Raw genomic sequence first — 17,906 nt, 5'->3', positions numbered from 1 at the left:
TGGCCGACCTCCATCGGGGTACTCCGCTCACGGGTTATCGACGAAGACTCAAGTTATACTGGCTCATGGGTTTTTGACAAAGACTAGGGTTTCACTGACTCATTTATCAACGAACACACTGACACTGACTCACAGGTTCTTCAAGTTCACTGACTCACGAGCACCTGGTGTATACTCGAGTTTCACTGACTCAGTGGTTATCAACGAAGACTCCAGTTACACTGACTCAAAGGTTCTTGACAGAGACTTGAGTTTCACTGAATCATGGGGACTTGATGAAGGCTCAAGTATCACTGACTCATGAGTTATCAATGAAGACTCAAGTTTCACTGACCCGTTGCTTGGCCAGCACGTACAGCTCAGTTGCGTATTTGCGAGTTTCTACACATGCAGTTTGGGATGAGTGACTCGTGTCCCCGATCCACTTTGGTAACTCATATGAACTTGTGTCAATAAAAGGCATCGAGTTTCCCATTACAAGCCAGGCCGTGTTTTCCGTCCCCTCCCACAAAGAACCAATCACATGATCTGATATATTCTTTGATATATTTTGTATTTGACAGAATACCGTATCTTTCATACAGCTTCCAATTAAACTGTCCAATGTTTGACAGTTTCGCACTCCAAATCCCCAGAAAAAGACAAATTAGAGAAGATCTATCATCAAAAAGCCTTTATTGAAACACAAAAAAAGGTATCATAAAACGGCAGTAAATTACATTCAGAGTAAACCAACGATTCATACTGCATTGAACTGAGACGTCTCACTCCAAAGGTCACAAGTACTCCCACAGGTTAGGTGTTGCAACCTTATTGCTCAGAAGAATGCGACCGCTCTGCAGCGACCTGCCGACTGAAACAACACGGAGCTCAGCCACATCCTTTTGCACGCACACAAACCCAACATGAGCAAACGCAGCATCTTAAAACTTCACGGTGGATTGTACATACACTCAGCTGCTGATATTTACCAGCATCACTCTGCCCGTTAAAATGTTGGCTCGAGTATTACCTTGCTTATATATTTTCATATTTATAAAGAAAACGATACAAAAAAAAGAAATATTGAAAAGTACACATTGGGTGAAAAAGCTAAAGTTATATATTACATACCTCATGGAACTGCCTATAAAAGTTGTATACAATTTAGCACTTGAGCACGTAACTGCTTTACTCTCATGAGAGGTCATCAAACACTGACATAATAAATGAAATATACATGCAGACATATTTACCAAGCAAATCAGTCAGAAAGTTTTGCACTGTGGATGTGATGCACATCACCTCATGGTTTGAGGACAGATTAAACAAAGGTGGCGATATGGGGGTGATTTTTCTTTGCAAAGCAGTTGCAGAGGCATTTGGGGGGGGGGTATTGTGGCTCACACTCAATGGAGGAAATGTGTCTTTGCTCTGTGTGAAGAATAGAACAGTTGCCCCCCCCACCAGTCTCGGCACCCACTCGGATTTACACGGAATTTGCAGCCAATTGTACGCAGAGCCAACATGTCCAAGAAATGTGTCCGGTATCAGATATGTATCACGTAAGACACCACAGAGCAAATAAAAAGCATGACAGCGGCCTCAATCGGCCCATTTCAAAAGTAGCTTGGGTTGACTGATATGCTCTAAATAAACGTGTAGTACTGCTCAAAGGCTTGGAGACATTCTCATTCAACAGGATGCAAAAGTGTGTCCCAAATTTTGCCTGGTAAGTGTATACGACGTAAAAAATGTATGGATCTGCCACATGTTCTAGTGCTAATGAACGTTTATTAAAAAAAAAAAAAAAAGTGACCGTGTTAAATATTCACAAGAACATTTACAAACGTAAAACTATGAAAACTCACACGCATCATCTCAGCCACAGGAAAACAGGGGAAAGAAAAAGACATTCCCACAAAAAGCTCTTTGTACTTAAGTGCAACAGCCATTTCAAGTCAGAGGAAAAGATTAAGACTGCTCGTGTGTTTACTGATAATTGCAGAAAGCGCCTGAAGAGGTGAATACTTCAAAGATAAAAGTGGTGATTGATGAAGACACTGATGAGACAAGAGGGGAAAAAAACGTTGACCTTCAGGATTGCATTGATAGCGCAATAATAACCCAAGCATACTGTTGTTTAACAAGCAATTACAAAAATAAATATATACAAAATAACATCTGTGACAGTGTACTAAGAATCTTGAGAGGATGAATCAAATTAAATTATTTACGGGCATAGAGCTTATAAAAAGAGCAATACAGAGACTAAGTGATTTATTTTCATCTTTTTGTGATGCGGGGGGACCAGCAGAGAAGAATCAGATGACTCTGTAGGACAAGTAGTCACGAAGCGGTGTGGGAATGGCCAAAGACTCCACCTGCTGCGTGGTCATCACCCGCCTGAGCGCCATCCTGCACAAGTGCTGCAGCGAGGCAGTGCTACGAGGACACTCCCAGAAGTGCACGCCACCATCCCGAGTCCTGCAAACAACATGCAAACGTTTGACAATGGCAGCAAATCCATGGAAAATCAGCGGAAGGTCATGGAAGAGTGGAGGTACGCCCGCATCTTACCCAGCAGCAAGGACACTTCCTTCAGGAGAGAAGGCACAGCAAAGGCCGTTGGACAGGGAGGCTACAGCCTGAGGAGCTCTTTCTTCAATACTCCAGAAACGCACCAGTCTAAGTAGAAAGAGGCAGGAAACAGTTAAAACCATGTACGGTAGAACCTGTTTATGTCCGTTCCCAAAACACAACAACAACGGCACGAACGAAGGAGTGTCTCCGCATTTCCGACTTTGTTCGCCGGTCCTTGAATGCAACATAGCTGTGTGCTGTGATGCAAAAGTTCGTTTGGCTGCAGAAGCACTAGCTTCAATTTAGAAGTCAATGCGGCCTCAAAACTTAGGTGAACAGGGGTTAACATATACTGTAATGGCAAACTGTTTATAAACTGTTAGTGGCATTTCAACAGGCAAGCAGTGTGCATTATGTAGACGCGGCTTGGGGAAACACCTTTTCCAGCCTCTAGCGGTAGCCTGGTGACCAGGCTAAAGGCGACACCGTAACTCCAATTCCATCTGTTCATGGATTGTCTTACATTATCCTTCAGTGGCGAGTACTCATACATTTTATACTTTTAATGATTAAACACATTTAAAGTGTGTGAGGCGTATTTAGGGCTTCAACCTGGAAAAAATAAACACAAATAAAATAAACACAAAAATCGGATATAAGCACTATATATCACAATTTGGCATTTAGACCTACAGAGCCTGCAGTTGTTATTGTCTGTTACAGATCTGTGCATGTTCCTCCTCATTCTAGTGCACTTGCAGTGATCCTATTCAATTAATGAGATGACTTGAAACTCGTGGCCTGCAGTCATCTGCCAAAAAAAAAAAAAGTGCAATAAATTTTCTTTTCCCCTTTTTGCCATTAATTTAATGGAAATTCCCTGCCCTGCTTCACATCCAAACAACAGTTCATGCTTGGTCAGCCAGCGGTCATCTTGATAAATAGCTACCTTGTGACAGCCATGTGACCTATCCAAACAAAGCCACATACTGTAGCTGCTCTGTGCGCTCAAGACTGTAAAAACAACACCACACCATGGAAACACTGCAAGGGATCAGATGAGGCCTGCAGTTGAACAGTGTGCCAAGTGTCATACTGGTCACTGGGATGTTTTGTTTTTTGTTTGCAGCCTCTGAAATTGTTGCATGTGGTAAATTGAAATCTCTGAATCATGTTCATACGAAGACAAGCAACAAAATAAAAGTATTTAATCTAGTATGTCTAGATAGGACAGCCCTTGTATTAGAAAATGTTTCACCTCTCATCCAAGCAGGCTTCATCAGTTTGTGCTCAAAGACTAGGTAGGACAGCTCTAGTTTGAAGAGTCTATAATCCGGGAGAGTTGTCGTCATGTGGACACAGGTACATTCATGATAACATGTAATACTTAGAATATGTTGCCGTATTTTGGTCATTTTAAGCATTACCGGAAACTTCCTGGTCACACTGATTTCACATAGCAACATAGAAATGAATGGTACAGCTAGCATTGACGTTTCCAAACTCAAAAACAAAAACACAGCAGCAGTGGCGGCAGCTCCAATATGTAGCGTTACCTTTCAGTAGTGGCCTGAGGCACTGTGAGTGTGTGTGGTGAAGTGAGTCGCTAGCGGGCTAGTAGCTAACCGGGGTGGCATGGTGTCACTACGCCAGGAACGTAGTTCTTCGGCCAAACAATGTTGATAACAACAACAACAACGTCGCTGTAGCTGGGTTAATATGCACGTCAAATTAAGGTATGTAAATGGAGCGTTGTTATTTTTTTCTGAAGGCTTTATAGTAGGGACGTCCCGAGCCACATTTTTTGGCTTCCGATCCGACTTTTTATTATTATTTATTTATTTATTTATTTATTTTTAATAGTAAGCTCTTGTTACAAACATGAATTTGTTGAACTGAATATGGTTACGGAAATAGCTCTTCAAAGCATTAAAAATAATGCAACTAAAGTATTGCTGAACTTACTTTTTTGTTACACAGCATGACCAACAATATTCTTTGGCTTTTGTAACAAACTTATGCGAGTCAGGTCCCTAATCCAATAAAAGATTCATACAAAAAAAAAAGCCATCCAATAAAAGGATTAAATTGGAAAAAATAGGTGTGCAAAATCCTTTGAGTAGGACCAATCATTTGACATGGTTATAGATCAATTTGTGGTGTGCTTTAGAATATATGACATTTTTTCAACAAACTTGCTTCAGCGTAATAGTAATTTATTGACGGTCCCTAGTATAAACAACCAGCGGTTAAAACAGCACTTCTTGTGCAAGCAATGGCGGGGTGGCCAAGGTGAGACCATTACTCACATGGTGGGTAATAAGTTGTCTAGATGGTCACCACGTAGCAGTCCGGGCACAGTGAGGGGGAACTACCGCTTTAGCTACAGAGCCGAATATCCGCTGTTGAACGTGAAACTAACTTAACCACGGTACACCGCGGACATGTCTGCATGATGGTGTTGCGTTTTCTTCTTGTGGATGGCAGGAGTCAAGTGGCAACCAGCTTTGAGGCACTTTACTGCACCTGCAATGTTGGAGTGTGGCTCTGCGTTACGAACGTGATACGGCAACCGGATCGGCCCGATCTTGTGGCGGAAGCCGCTATTATCAGATCTTCAAAATACAGCGCATCGGCAGCCGACATCACTACTTAATAGGCGTAATAGGTGCTTCCCCTTGCATGCATTCTAAGCTAAATCTTTTTAGCTGTTATATCTTTAGAACGTACAAAAAGGAGAAACATACAGTATGTGCTCGTGTCTCACATTAGGATTGTGGATGACAGGCAAAATTCCAAAAAAAAGTGAAGTTTTCCTTTAAAATTGTTTTTTTCAGTCTGACATTGCGAAACCCACCCACATGTGTTTTGAATTCAGCTTGTCATTTTTTGGTTTTAGGTTCTGCCCTCTTCAAAGTTGGTGTTTCTTGGCAGACCTTGCTCAAACTTGTGAGAATTGTGTAAACAATGAAAACTGGCCTGGAGCCATTTTAAGAAAACAAAGCTGCTGATAAAACTTCACTTGGTCATGGGACATGAATGCAGCACTAACCACAGGAGAGACTGAATACAGAAACCAGGAAGAAGGAAAAAAACTGAGGCAGAGTGCAGTTACCAAGGTTATTTCAGGGCACGTTATGCAGGGGCCGCCAGCAAGGAAAGGGATGTCTTACCGGTCATCAGTAATGCTGGCAATGTGGCGTCCATCAGGGCAGAAGCTCAGGGAGCGCACCCAGCGGTCATTTGAGCCCCCAGCAAAAATCGGTGATGGAGGAGGAAAGAGGTGACTGAAAAAAAAAAAGACTTTGATTAACGGAAGAAGGAAAAACAACACTAGTTTGTGCAGATTTAAAAACTCTTGTATCAAAAGAGACGTCATCTGGAAGATTGTGAAGTTGTTCTATGAACTTTAGTGGTGCTTAAAAAAAAGTAATTGCACAGTCCACACAGTGGGGCTGCATGTTTTGACAGACATTCATGTTTGCGTGTGCAACGGTGCCGGAGTGATTCAGAACTCGATTCCCAGGTACCGGATGTCAGTACCATATTGGTTCAATTGTGAAAGGTACCCATCCAAACACTTTTATTATGTTCTTTGTTTATAAATTCTATACATGGGCCGCAAAATATGGAATAGCCTGAATTTGCTCACATGTACAAGATTCCTGAAAAACATTCCTTATTACAAATCATCCAGGTCTTACCCGAGCTCCAGAAGGATGGTGGCTTTGTGGTGGTCCCACACAATGACCCGGGTGTCATAGGAGGCGGTGGCCAAAAGCGCCCCATCTGGTGAAAACTCACAAGACACCACGTCATTGTGGTGCCCCTCCAACTTTCTGATCAACGTGTATTTATCCATATTCCATAAGAACACCTGCAACATGAATGAAGGATTGTTAAAATCCACGGAATGATAAGGACAGTATCGACGTATGATTTTACCCCTAACATTACTGTCTGCACATACATAGTTTAGCAATTAAATTAAGTGGAATTAAAGACAATTGGTGTTAATATACAGATTACTTAAAGCAAAAAGGGTACACAAAGAAGGAAGTCTACATGTCAAACTTGCAATACTTCTATTAAATACAGTATATTAAACAGTCAGTTCAGACTATAAATATGGCTAACATTTCAAACTACAGCATTTAACTCTATAAACTCTATTCATTCAATATTTAATAAGCTACATCATTACTTCTATTCATTTAACAAAAAAAAAAAAAGAGAAAATGAAACAAGTAGTAACTTAAGGTAACATAATGTTACTCCACTGGTTTCCCCTTTCAGAGTTTTAGTTCTCTCTGTTTACAATAGGCTCGCACCTCCGGCAGAAGCCTACGACAGATACTGCAAGAGAAAAGAATATTTTATGGCCAAAGGGTTGACACCTCTGGCAAAAGCATTAAGCATACACACACACACACACACACACGCACAAAACACACACACAAATATTTTGTTGACATCTTTCTTTTAACAGCCAGCTATGACCAGCATTTATCAGTCTTTACTTGGGGGAAAAGGTCTCATGCTAAAAATATGCAACTTCTGCACCTCATCATGTTTGTGTTGTTGGACATTGTGTGTGTGTGTGTGTATGTGTGTGTGTGTGTGTGTGTGTGTGTGGCTAGTTGCTAGTCGAGGCTGCTGGCAATCTAAATGCTCAATAAAAAGTAATTACTTTTTAATTAACCGATTGAATAACAGCATGGAAATTTGTCACTTTAAAAATGGATGGATTAGGAATGTTGAAGGTTGCAAAAACAAAAACGTTGCGTGGATGAAATAACAAAAAACACAGACTGTGAATGTGCGAGGTACGCATTTCTTTGGCTGTGTTCACACTTGCCACATTTAAACTGAACTTCTGCAGGTTATTTGGTAAACCCTAACCCTGGTGTGCACTACCCAAGCGGATTGAAACCTCTTCAAGAGGCGGGTCATTTGAGCTCAAATGTGAACACGCCGCCGACCAAAGACACGGGCCTGTATTCACATAATGGCAGAAAGCATAGACAAACATGTCTCTCTCGCATTTTGGTTTGTGTGGAAATGCAGATTTTACAGTGCAGTGGAACCAGTTCGGCCCCGTTTATGTTGACCAACTCATCAAGTCCTGGTCCACTGTGTTCTTATTACTACAGTACAGTAAAAAGTACTCATATAAGCTGAAGTCGACACACGTGGTTGACCGCTTTTGTCGACACAAAGGCGTCATTTCTACAAAAAATCTGTGCGTTTATGTCAACATGTTGTACCATTGTCAAATTCGTCATTATCACTAAATGGAGGTATCCAAAATTTTTATAAAAAACATGGCGGGACCCCTACTAACAGCGCTACTGAAGAACAAGACCAGTCTGGACACATTTTGGATTAGCAAAGGATTATGAGGGGACAATAATTGAAAACAATCAACCTATAAAGATACAGACAAAAAAAAAATGTATCCACAAATGGGGCTACCACTGCCAATATGATGAGCCATCTCCGTGGCCACCATCCACAACTTTTCAGCAAGTGTAAGGTAAGTAAACTTCTAGCTGAATGTCAAACGTTGCTATAGTTAGTCAATAAAGGAAACTTAAGTTTTAGCGAACTCGGCAGTGAGTAGTGTGTTCATACGACAGGTACTGTATGTTTCTACAAATGTCAAACACTGGAGCAGAGCAAAATGCGTTATTGTTTCAGGGCTTTTCTGCTGTGTACAACCGCTGCTACTTCATTATTACGCTTTGTTTGCAGGCCCATAATCATCATACATCATTTGGTTTTCCCTTATTTACATAGTGGGCGTGCAGCAGGTAACTCCAACAGTAACACAACTGCCAAGGAAAGTATATTTGTGTGTGTTTTATGTGTTTTTTTCGTGTTTTTTTTTTTTTTAAATACAACTTTGTTAATAGACTTCAGTGTGTGCATCAGTATTTTTTAAATATTTATAGCACATTCAACAAAACCGTGATAAAGTGATACTTTTGGTCACAATAACGGTGACATGAAATGTCACATGCAATCATCTCATTACACACCTAATTATGACTTTATTCCCCAATTTTTTTTATTCCCAAAGGTTTGTGATGTGCACAGTAATCTCATATATTAAGACTTTAACCAAAATATGTTTTCTCTTTAATATTTCAGTTCTATGCTACTAAAATGTTACTAAGATGTTATTTGTCCCTTATAATATTACAAGTTTATTCTCTTAAAATTGCACCATTTTTCCTCACTAAAGAGTTTTTTTATATTTTGAGTTTTTTCATTTCTGCTGTTTTTTTTTTTTTTTTTTTTTTTACATTTTCCAAATAGTTCAACTTTCTTCTTGTAAATTTTCTTCTTTTAATTATGACTTTATTCTCGTGATAGTGTAACTTTTCCCCCCCAACCTAATTTTCCAAAAATTGCAACTTCATTGTTTGTTTTTATTTATAAATTTACTTTTTTTCTTATCATATTACTTTTACCAAATTACGTTTTTCTCGTAATATTTTGACTTTACTCTTGTAAAATTACTGCTGTTTTTTTCTCAATTTTTGCTCTTTTTTTTTTTTTAAGTTGTATTATTTTTTAAATGTGCCGCGGGCCAACAAAAAAAACCCAGCTGCGGGCCGCAAATAGAACCCGGGCCACAATTTGGACACGCCTGAACTACAGCGACATGACTGTCCAGTTACACAAGCAAATGTGCAAGCAATGGCTAGTTTGGATTTTGATTTCAGTTGTGTGGACAACTGCTGATTGTCGTTTCAGTAGAAGGGGTGTCATCAGAAACGTGTTCCGCTGTATACGTAATACGTCGCAAATATCACCAATCGGATTGGAATTTAAGCTTTTTTACTGCACGGCTTTTGGTTTGATGATACAACTGTGAACACAGCCTTCGTACCAAGTCGCACAACAATCGCAAAAGCCCTGGTACCTGCCTATTCTGAGTGTTCAGGCTACATGGGTGGCACTTAAGTCTACTAGAGAGTACATCTAACCAAATGACAATCTAGAATGTGTAGATACAGTAGATGGTGAAGCTAGTATTTAGAAATAAGGGTGGGGTGTTGTGGGTTTAGCAGATAGGTGGTGGTGAGAGGGTGGACAGAGGGAATAATTAATGACCAGTTTAATGATTTTTTTTTTTTTTTAAGATGAAATTAATAAAATAAATAGGAGGAACTGCGACAGCAGAGGTAGACAGACACGGAGCAGCACCTACGTACAGAATGACCTTGCGGGTCAGGTGCCAAGCTGCCCCTGGCCAGGCCTTTGGGCAATGTGCATCCCCGGTTTACACCGGCTGCGCAAAATGTCAGCGCGGCGCTCCCCTCAAAATCAATCACACACTGAGCTCTGCCACCACCTGTGACAGGGAGAGCAAGACACACACACTGTAGGGACACACAGCCTGTCAAAGCTACCACCATGTCTACTACGATGTTTGATTTAATTCAAATGACAACTGCAATCAGTTGACGGCCAGTCTATGGATGAACTCTTTGTTAAACATGTTTTAAAGAAAATGAAACTTTGAGTTCCAAAAAAGACCTTCTTTTCACTGTTTTTTTTGTTTCAGGTTTTAGTTTAAACTACCTCCGCGTGTTTCAGTTTCCCACAATGCAATTGAAAGCAAATTGGATGTAGGAAGAATTGTGTGTCTTCATATAATTAAGAGCAGGTGGTTGACGAAATATCGATATGGCAAACTATCACAAGATTTAACCTTAGGATACGCTCTTGCCACGTATCAGTATTTTTATTATCGTTAAAATATAGTTGCTATAAGCTTCTTTCACCGTTCCTCCTCAGTGAATTGAGTCACCATTTTACATGACATCCAGGAGGCGCTCCTGGCAGAAAATTGGGGTGAAAGTCACAAGCAGAAAACGGACGCCATGAAGTTAAACTGAAATCAAAAGTGTGGACTGACATTGGCTTTTCTATAGTGTGGATGAGCCAAAGCTGGATGAGGACTTTGCAGTATGCAAGATTTGTTTCATTAAAATACATTACACTGTCGGCGTGACAAACATGCACAGCCACCTCGTTTACCACCCTGAAGTGAAAATGTTGGGTTTTTTTAGATTCAAACACTAAATATTTATTTTTGATCTACTTGAGAGACATGTGGTTGTTTGTCCTGTTTACAGTTATGTTGCACTGAAACAGTGTCATTGTTTTTGCACTACTGCTGTTTGTTCTCTGGTTAAATTATGCTGCAAATATCTACAGCATTTTTTCTGTGTTTTTGTTTCATATCATCACCGTTTCATATCATCTATCAAGACATTATCATTACCATGAGCCAAGTATCGCGAATCGTATTGTATCTTTAGGTGCCCTGAGATTCTTAGCCCGAATAAAAACCCTCTTAGTCGGAAGTTCTGCAAACTTCAGGACACCAGATTAATTTCTCCCAGAGTAGACAAAACCAAACAAGCTTTAGATGCAAGTCACTTATGAGTCAGATCATAGTCGTTTCTAATGTTAAAAAGGGATAGCAGTACTGTGATGGGTTTTCATTCCATTTCTAGGTTCATTGAGCATAGCTATTCACAAGCAACACCACACCAATAAACTAGCAAATCAATGCAATCACAGTAAATTAGAAGAAATTTGTCTACTTACAGCTTTGCCTGTTCCAACCGAACACAGAATGGATGAGTCAGGGGAAAAGGCGCTGCAGTAGACCCAGTTCGGATGACCCCGCAAAACCTTCACCATGTTACCTAAAAAAAAAAACACAAACATCATTTTGCTTTTTTTGTTATTTGTTTTTAATCGTAATTTTATTGTAACACATCGTGAAAAAAGGTTATGAAATAATTTGCGTTGGATTGTAAGTAAATATCTGAAGCCCAAGCATGTGTGACTTAGTATTTGGTGGGGAAAAAAAATACTTTGCACGGGATGCTCGCTTTTCTGGCAGACAAAAAAAAACACCTCGTCTCCGTCTTTTCCTCTTATTGGCCAGTCTGACATGAATTCTTCCTGGCATTTCTGCCATGTAGTCAATGTTTGGGAATGAATAGCTAAAACATCTCAAATGAAAAGGGGAAAAAATATGCAAAAAACAAATGAAGAATGCGCTGTACATATATATGTATGTATCAGCAGTACATACCGTCATCTTTGAGGTCCCACACGCGGAGAGTCTTGTCTCTGGATGCAGAGACCAGCATGAGGCTGCCATCTGGAGCAAAGGTCAAGTCTCGCACTATGTCAGAATGATCCATCAGATTTAGCAGCAGCTTTCCTGCAAAATGCAATCAAAATGTAACGATGCATGCAAACTAGGGATGAAGTTTTTTTTTCAAACCGATACTAATAACTTCCTGCTTCTCAAGACCGATACCAATAACCGACAACTTTTTATATGTATTATTATTATTATTTTTTTTTTTACCTGCAGTTGTTCACACCTGAAGGCAGGAACAACTCAAAGTTGGATATGACAAACTGTACTTGTAGATTTGTCCTGACCAAATATCATGACATCACTACTATTAACAATGGTGGATGGTGGAGGACAGCGTGGCGATGGGAGCCTTTCTTTGCGGCTGGCTTTAGGGCAGCTTCTATGCTGGTGTTTTGGGTGGCTGGTGAGGTTTGGTGTGTTGAGAGTCGATGTTTTTTTTTTTCCTCTTGTCGCCAAGTGTGCAATGTTTGGTATGACTAGTGCACGAGATCTCTGAGGCAGGGGGGGAGGTGCCACATGATCTACGCCATGTTTGTTTACGACACGTATTTACAGCATGCCACATAGAAGAAAAGGAGCACTTGATTTGCTCAGCCTAACCCACCTTCAGCACCGTACGGATAATCTTGCCCCATTGGAGTGTTTTTTTTTTTTTACATTATCGGTTATCTGAGCTATTTTTTTGTTACTGGATTGATCGGTATGACATCATTATTTATTGTGCACCCGTGGTGCAAACGTCAAGTGCAGTTGCTCTTAAGAATGTGGAACTCGAACATGGACTAAGTACGTTATATTACAGTCTGTACAGTATAAAAATGCAGACCGGGATGTGCATTGCAAGATAACGGCCTAAGAATCTTTAAAAAAAAAAAACAAACAAACATGGGAGACAAGTATGTACAAACATGTCAAGACAAAAATAAACACTAATGCAGTGGAAGACGTTTAAGTCTACGCCCCTCAGGCTGGCTGCCTCACGTCGGCATAAGCGGTTGTTAACATAAATCAAAACTGAAACTAATAACAGCTGTTGCCTGCACATTTACTTGTGACTTTGTTCAGATGCCGGCAGTTTGTTGATGTTTTCTTCCATTTGCTCAAACTTCTGTTTCATATGATTTTATATTGAGCTGCTGTGGAAATGTTACTGTATGGTCTTGACTACATGCTCTGTAGCTTGACAGTAGTTCATGCTGCTGTGTTGGTCGTTAAGCATACTACAACACATGTTGACCAAAAAAAAAAAAAAAAGGACAGATGATTTTTCGTCCAAATGATTTTTTTTGTCAACAAAAGCGGTCAACCACGTATGTCAATGTCAGCTGAAGCTGTCACTTTAAGAATAAGAACAACACAGTGGAGCAGAACTTGAGGAGTTGGTCGACACAGTTCCACTGTATTACTGACAGCATGAACATTATAATAGAAGGGTTTTTTGCAGCGTAAAAATGCTTAATTGTTCTCACCTGTGTAAACATCCCAGATCTTTATGCGACCATTGTTGAGGCCAGTTGCCAGCAACAACTGGTCCTGGCCGAATTTAAACCGGTGCCATTCAATGTTCACGCAGCGGCTCTGCTTCTCGGGCACAGACGAGCCGAAGGCCAAACCCCAGACAATGTCACCGCAGTCAATCGTGTGCTCTCGGGGATCGCCCGCTGTCTGTATTAGCTGACCTCCATCACTGTTCTGACGGGAAAAGTGTCGGGGGCTTAAAGCGTTGGTGCCCTCTCCAACCTGGCTCATAGAACTAAAATGAGAAAGTAAAAATATCCAAGTGCCGCTATTATCAGTGGCTCTAGTGGTGAATTCATATGTTATGTTGTTTAAGGTGATACTTACAAGTTTGTCAGACATTTTGTCCAGGGAATAAGCCTGACAATACGATGCCCCTGAGACCACGCAAAGTAAGAACCATTGGGCGCAAAGGCTACTGTCCACGTCTCGCGCCCTGACTTCTGGTCAAAGGGAGCAACAGGCACCAGGAGTTCACCAATGAACTTAGCCTTACCTGTAAACACAAACACATTGTAAATCAATCACTGAAACAGATTTGTAAAACGTTTCACAAGCCATTCATTATATTAGAAGAAGATCAAGTTCATTTTATTTTGTGTACAGCGCAAAATGTAACTGTGGCGGAGCGATTGCACTAAAGTCGGCCAGGTAAATTCCTGGCAATAAAAGTTCCTGCAAATGTTGATTGCAAGATGCTGTTCAAGAACACAAAGTTCTTGAAGAAGATAGCTATGTGGAAGATATATTTAGGGCACTATCAAAGCTGTGGGTTTTTTTTTTCCAAATTCCGTAAAAATTTGATAAACGGTGTACTTTTGTGACAGTAAATAAAATGTCCATTAATTAAATGCAAAAATCCTTACATTTATTGTATGTGACGAAGAGCTTGCGTCATCTCCCGCTGTGGAACACACACGTAAACAAGATGGCCGTGGCGCTCTGTCGCGGAGGTAGATGCAAGCGTCTTCGTCACGTACAGGGATACGGCGGGAGACAAATATAATGCCAAGGGATTTGTGAGGTCTCATTTTTTCGAGTACGCATTTTTGTGATGCAAATTATTACTCTTTTGAACGCATATTGTTTTGAGAAGCCAAACCTCAAAGACTATCTGGAACCACATTCTTCATCACCGAATTCAGACCAGAATTTGACTTAGGAGACCAAGTGGGGGGTGAGTTGCTGTTGGAGAACTACACCGCTGATGGGGATGTCATACAACATCATGTCTAAAAATCCGAAATACCCCTTCAAGTCTAGTAATGTGATGCATGTTTTGATTATTTCTTATTTTGTTTGCAGTCAACTTTTTTTTTCCCCCCACTTTTTAATGTTTGCTTCAGCATTTGTTTTTCAGCTGTTTGCAAATACTCAGTGGCTGCAGATGGACCTTTTAAATAGCTAGTAAATTTGCCGGTGTTTCAGGCCAAGCCTTTTTTGTTCGGGAGGGGGCAGGCTAGTGTTTGTGAGGCAATTCTGCCACGATTGAGCAGTCCGCCAGGAGAATACTTCCCCACGCAACATTCTTGTCCTCATGATGACAGCATTCCATTCACATTATGTCCATTTCCCCAAGATTCCGCATTTAACAGTAGATTCTGTTTTATTGGCCAATTCCGTGATTCCGTCCATGATTCCGTGGAAATCATAGGGCCCCAAATACTGACCACTCACAACAGTCAAGGGGTTGACAAAAAAGCCATGAAACTTCTCCCTTAACCCAGGAAAAAGTCTGACACTGAAGCTCAGAAAGCGAAGCAAGGATTTGCTCTCCCAAACCAAATGGAAAATGAATACCACAAAGCCTAAGAGGAGAAGCTGTTACATTATTTGAGAAATATGTGCAGCTTACGCAATTCAAACTCCACAGAAGTCTCCCACCACCAGACAGGCAGGGAGACCCAAATAAAATCATGACCTCAAATGGCAGTCACAAGACTTTAACTGAAGACGCAAACCAAGTGATTCAAGTAGGACTTGTAAAATCAAAAGCCAGGTTACAGCTCGATCAGATGGGAGCTACTCAAACTGTCCTGGGAGATATTCAAAGAGATAGCTGTGACTACCACAATTTCCTGACCTTGAAAAGACTGACCTACTGTAGAATAAAAGAGAAACAAATGTGTTCAACCGAAGTTGGAGCCTATTTCTCTAACAGAAAACGCAAAAAGGTTCACACCATCAGTGAAACAATGTGAAGATGCTCTGGAAGAAGACCCAAATCTGTTGCTTAATTTATTGGTATTTATGTTTCTGATGTTCTTATTCATTTTCTTGTGTTTTTCTTTCTTTTTTTGGGAGAATGAACAGAACAAGAATTTCATTGCATAGCAGAACTACCTGTTTTACTGTGCATATGACAATAAACACTCTTGAATCTTGAATCAAATTGCTGCCATTTTTGTTCAAACAGTCGTATTTAATCAGGATTTTACAGATTTTACAAAGGGGTTCCTCGTGGTCCGTTGCATAAATATATAGGCATCTAATAGGCATCTTCCTAAAAATTTGCCAAAACTCGAAACAAAAACATTTTTACCTTGGACGCGCTTCTTTGTGCCGGCGTGTAGTCGAACATCGTCACTAGTCTCCGTGCTCAATGCGGAAACAACGGGAACTGTCCGACAAGTATTCGTATTACCGCACCAGAGACTGTTTCAGATATCACCTGACATCTAATAATCTCATTGCAAGAAGGCATGTTGCTCTTCCAACGTTTAAACAGACACAGCATAGTCCCGCTTCGCTGGGCTCTCTATTAAAAAAATAAGCAAATAATTAAGACTTTAGAAGCTAAAGTAAAGAAACTATGGACTTCCATCTACTAAACAATCACAGTAACTTGAGTCAAGTGTTAAATCAGTGTCAAAATCTGAGTTTAGTGAATTACAGGTAATCGGTATTCTAACTGCTATGATGAAACGTCAACGTTTGAACACGCACGTAGCGAACCAGGCGAGACAGCCCACCACTTGACACTAGTGTGGGGGGAGGGACGGGTCCGATACGGTGACATTGATCTTTTCATACAACATTTTTTTTTCCTTGATGCAACTTTACGTCGACGACCGAAGGGAGCATTTAACACAAACAATTCGCAGCTATTGACACACATTCTTGTCCTACAAGAAGAAGTAGGACGTGACGAGCTATGCGACGTGTCGGCGACCGACTTTTTTGGGGGAAAAAAAAACGTCTACAATGTAGAAAACCGTTTAAACACGAAGACACCGTATCTGGCAAACGGTAACGATTTTTTACGACAAACTTCCGCCATTATGGCATATATTTGCGGAAGCCACGATGTTGACACGGGGTGGGCATGACAAAACGTACAATGTTTCGCAGAGACGCGGGCCTTCAAGTGCACAGAAAAATGACACACGGTCGGAGTTTACTTACCTATATCATTTTCGTTTATAGTGTCTGGGAAGCTTGCCATCTAAATAAAAGCAGAGGCCAAGAAGACAAGCCAAGCACCGACGGTAAAACACGGATTACTTCGAGAGTAAATATGCGGATGTAGAAAGCGCCTTTTTCCCCACTTCCAACGTCAGCTCCAGTCAGAAAAGATCCTTCCGCGTCAAACCAGTAGTCCTGTGTGGAAAGCGCAGTTGTCGCAAAACCTTCTTGAAATATTGATTACTTCAACTACAATACTCCACGGCCGGTCCTATTCTGTCTAATAAAACCATTTCACTTGTCCGTCACGTCATTCAAAATCACAGTGTGCTGTTTTATGGCTTCTAACCTTAGACCGGATTGGAAGCAGGCTATTTTCATTCGGGGGAGGGCCTGTGTATGGGCGGGGTTTCCTGACGTCATTACCGTTACCATAGTAATACTATTAAGCGCACTTTTGTGTGGATTCCTGCAATGCAAAACACTCGAGAGTTTGTAATTACTGACGTATGCATTTGTCATCTGTATTCCTTACACAAAACCCAAAATGTTGATTATTTGTGCATTTCACTTGGGCTTTTTTCTGTGTGTATTTATCATCCATCCATCCATCAATTTCTATGCTGCTCATCCTAATTTGGGTCGCAGCGGTATGCTGGAGCCTATCCCTATCCCATTAACCTAACATGCATGTTTTTGGAATGTGGGAGGAAACCGGAGTACCCGGAGAAAACCCACGTACTTTGGTTGTCTATGTACCCTGCCTTTCATCCAAAGTCATACCCTGCGACCCTAGCGAGGACAAGCGGCATATAAAATGGATGGATAGGACTTTATTCAAACATTGTATGTAATAAAAGGGAATTGTATTGTCAATATGGTTACTGTCTTATATTTTAGTATTTATACTGTTTGTTTACAAATAATCAAATGTTTGTTCATAAACATGTTTTTGTTTGCCTAAAATATTAGTTTTATTGTGATTATACAGAAGTGATGATAAACAAATCAAAGATTTTGAAAAAATTCAACTGGCCCTGTATTTACTTATCAGATTCATGCAAAAATAAACAGCATCGCCCCCCCTCCCTCACTGCGTACTTAGTTCCTGAGTTTGCACATTCTTTTGTTCATGACTTTCCACTGCTACGGGTTGCTGCTCAATTTGGAGTTAATCTCTGTTCCGCTACGTAGCCAAAGGGTGATAAGTGTCTCTCTGCAC

General features: G+C 40.6%; 1 protein-coding gene across 1 annotated transcript; it reads right to left on the bottom strand.

Moving 5' to 3' along the window:
• Window positions 1-658: 658 nt before the first annotated feature.
• On the bottom strand, window positions 659-17,080 carry wsb1 (WD repeat and SOCS box containing 1). Its single transcript, XM_054794070.1, has 9 exons — window positions 16,685-17,080; window positions 13,607-13,775; window positions 13,231-13,514; window positions 11,687-11,818; window positions 11,191-11,291; window positions 6,267-6,439; window positions 5,736-5,849; window positions 2,560-2,667; window positions 659-2,466 (listed from the first exon to the last, which is right to left on the bottom strand). Exons 1-9 carry the CDS (start codon window positions 16,722-16,724, stop codon window positions 2,304-2,306), a joined length of 1,284 nt encoding a protein of 427 aa, XP_054650045.1. The 5' UTR covers window positions 16,725-17,080; the 3' UTR covers window positions 659-2,303.
• Between the last annotated feature and the right edge of the window lie 826 nt (window positions 17,081-17,906).

Source organism: Dunckerocampus dactyliophorus, chromosome 12 (assembly GCF_027744805.1).
Source record: "Dunckerocampus dactyliophorus isolate RoL2022-P2 chromosome 12, RoL_Ddac_1.1, whole genome shotgun sequence".
NCBI classification, from domain to species: domain Eukaryota; kingdom Metazoa; phylum Chordata; class Actinopteri; order Syngnathiformes; family Syngnathidae; genus Dunckerocampus; species Dunckerocampus dactyliophorus.
Note: the sequence above shows the minus strand (reverse complement) of the source record. Positions and strands in the feature narration are given on the sequence as shown.

Coding starts and splice junctions, on each gene's coding strand:
- wsb1 (XM_054794070.1), bottom strand. CDS start 16,724: ATGGCAAGCTTCCCAGACACTATAAACGAAAATGATATAG. Junction 13,515..13,606: donor ACAAAATGTCTGACAAACTT/GTAAGTATCACC, acceptor TTCTCATTTTAG/TTCTATGAGCCAGGTTGGAG. Junction 6,440..11,190: donor CGGTTGGAACAGGCAAAGCT/GTAAGTAGACAA, acceptor TTCATGTTGCAG/GTGTTCTTATGGAATATGGA.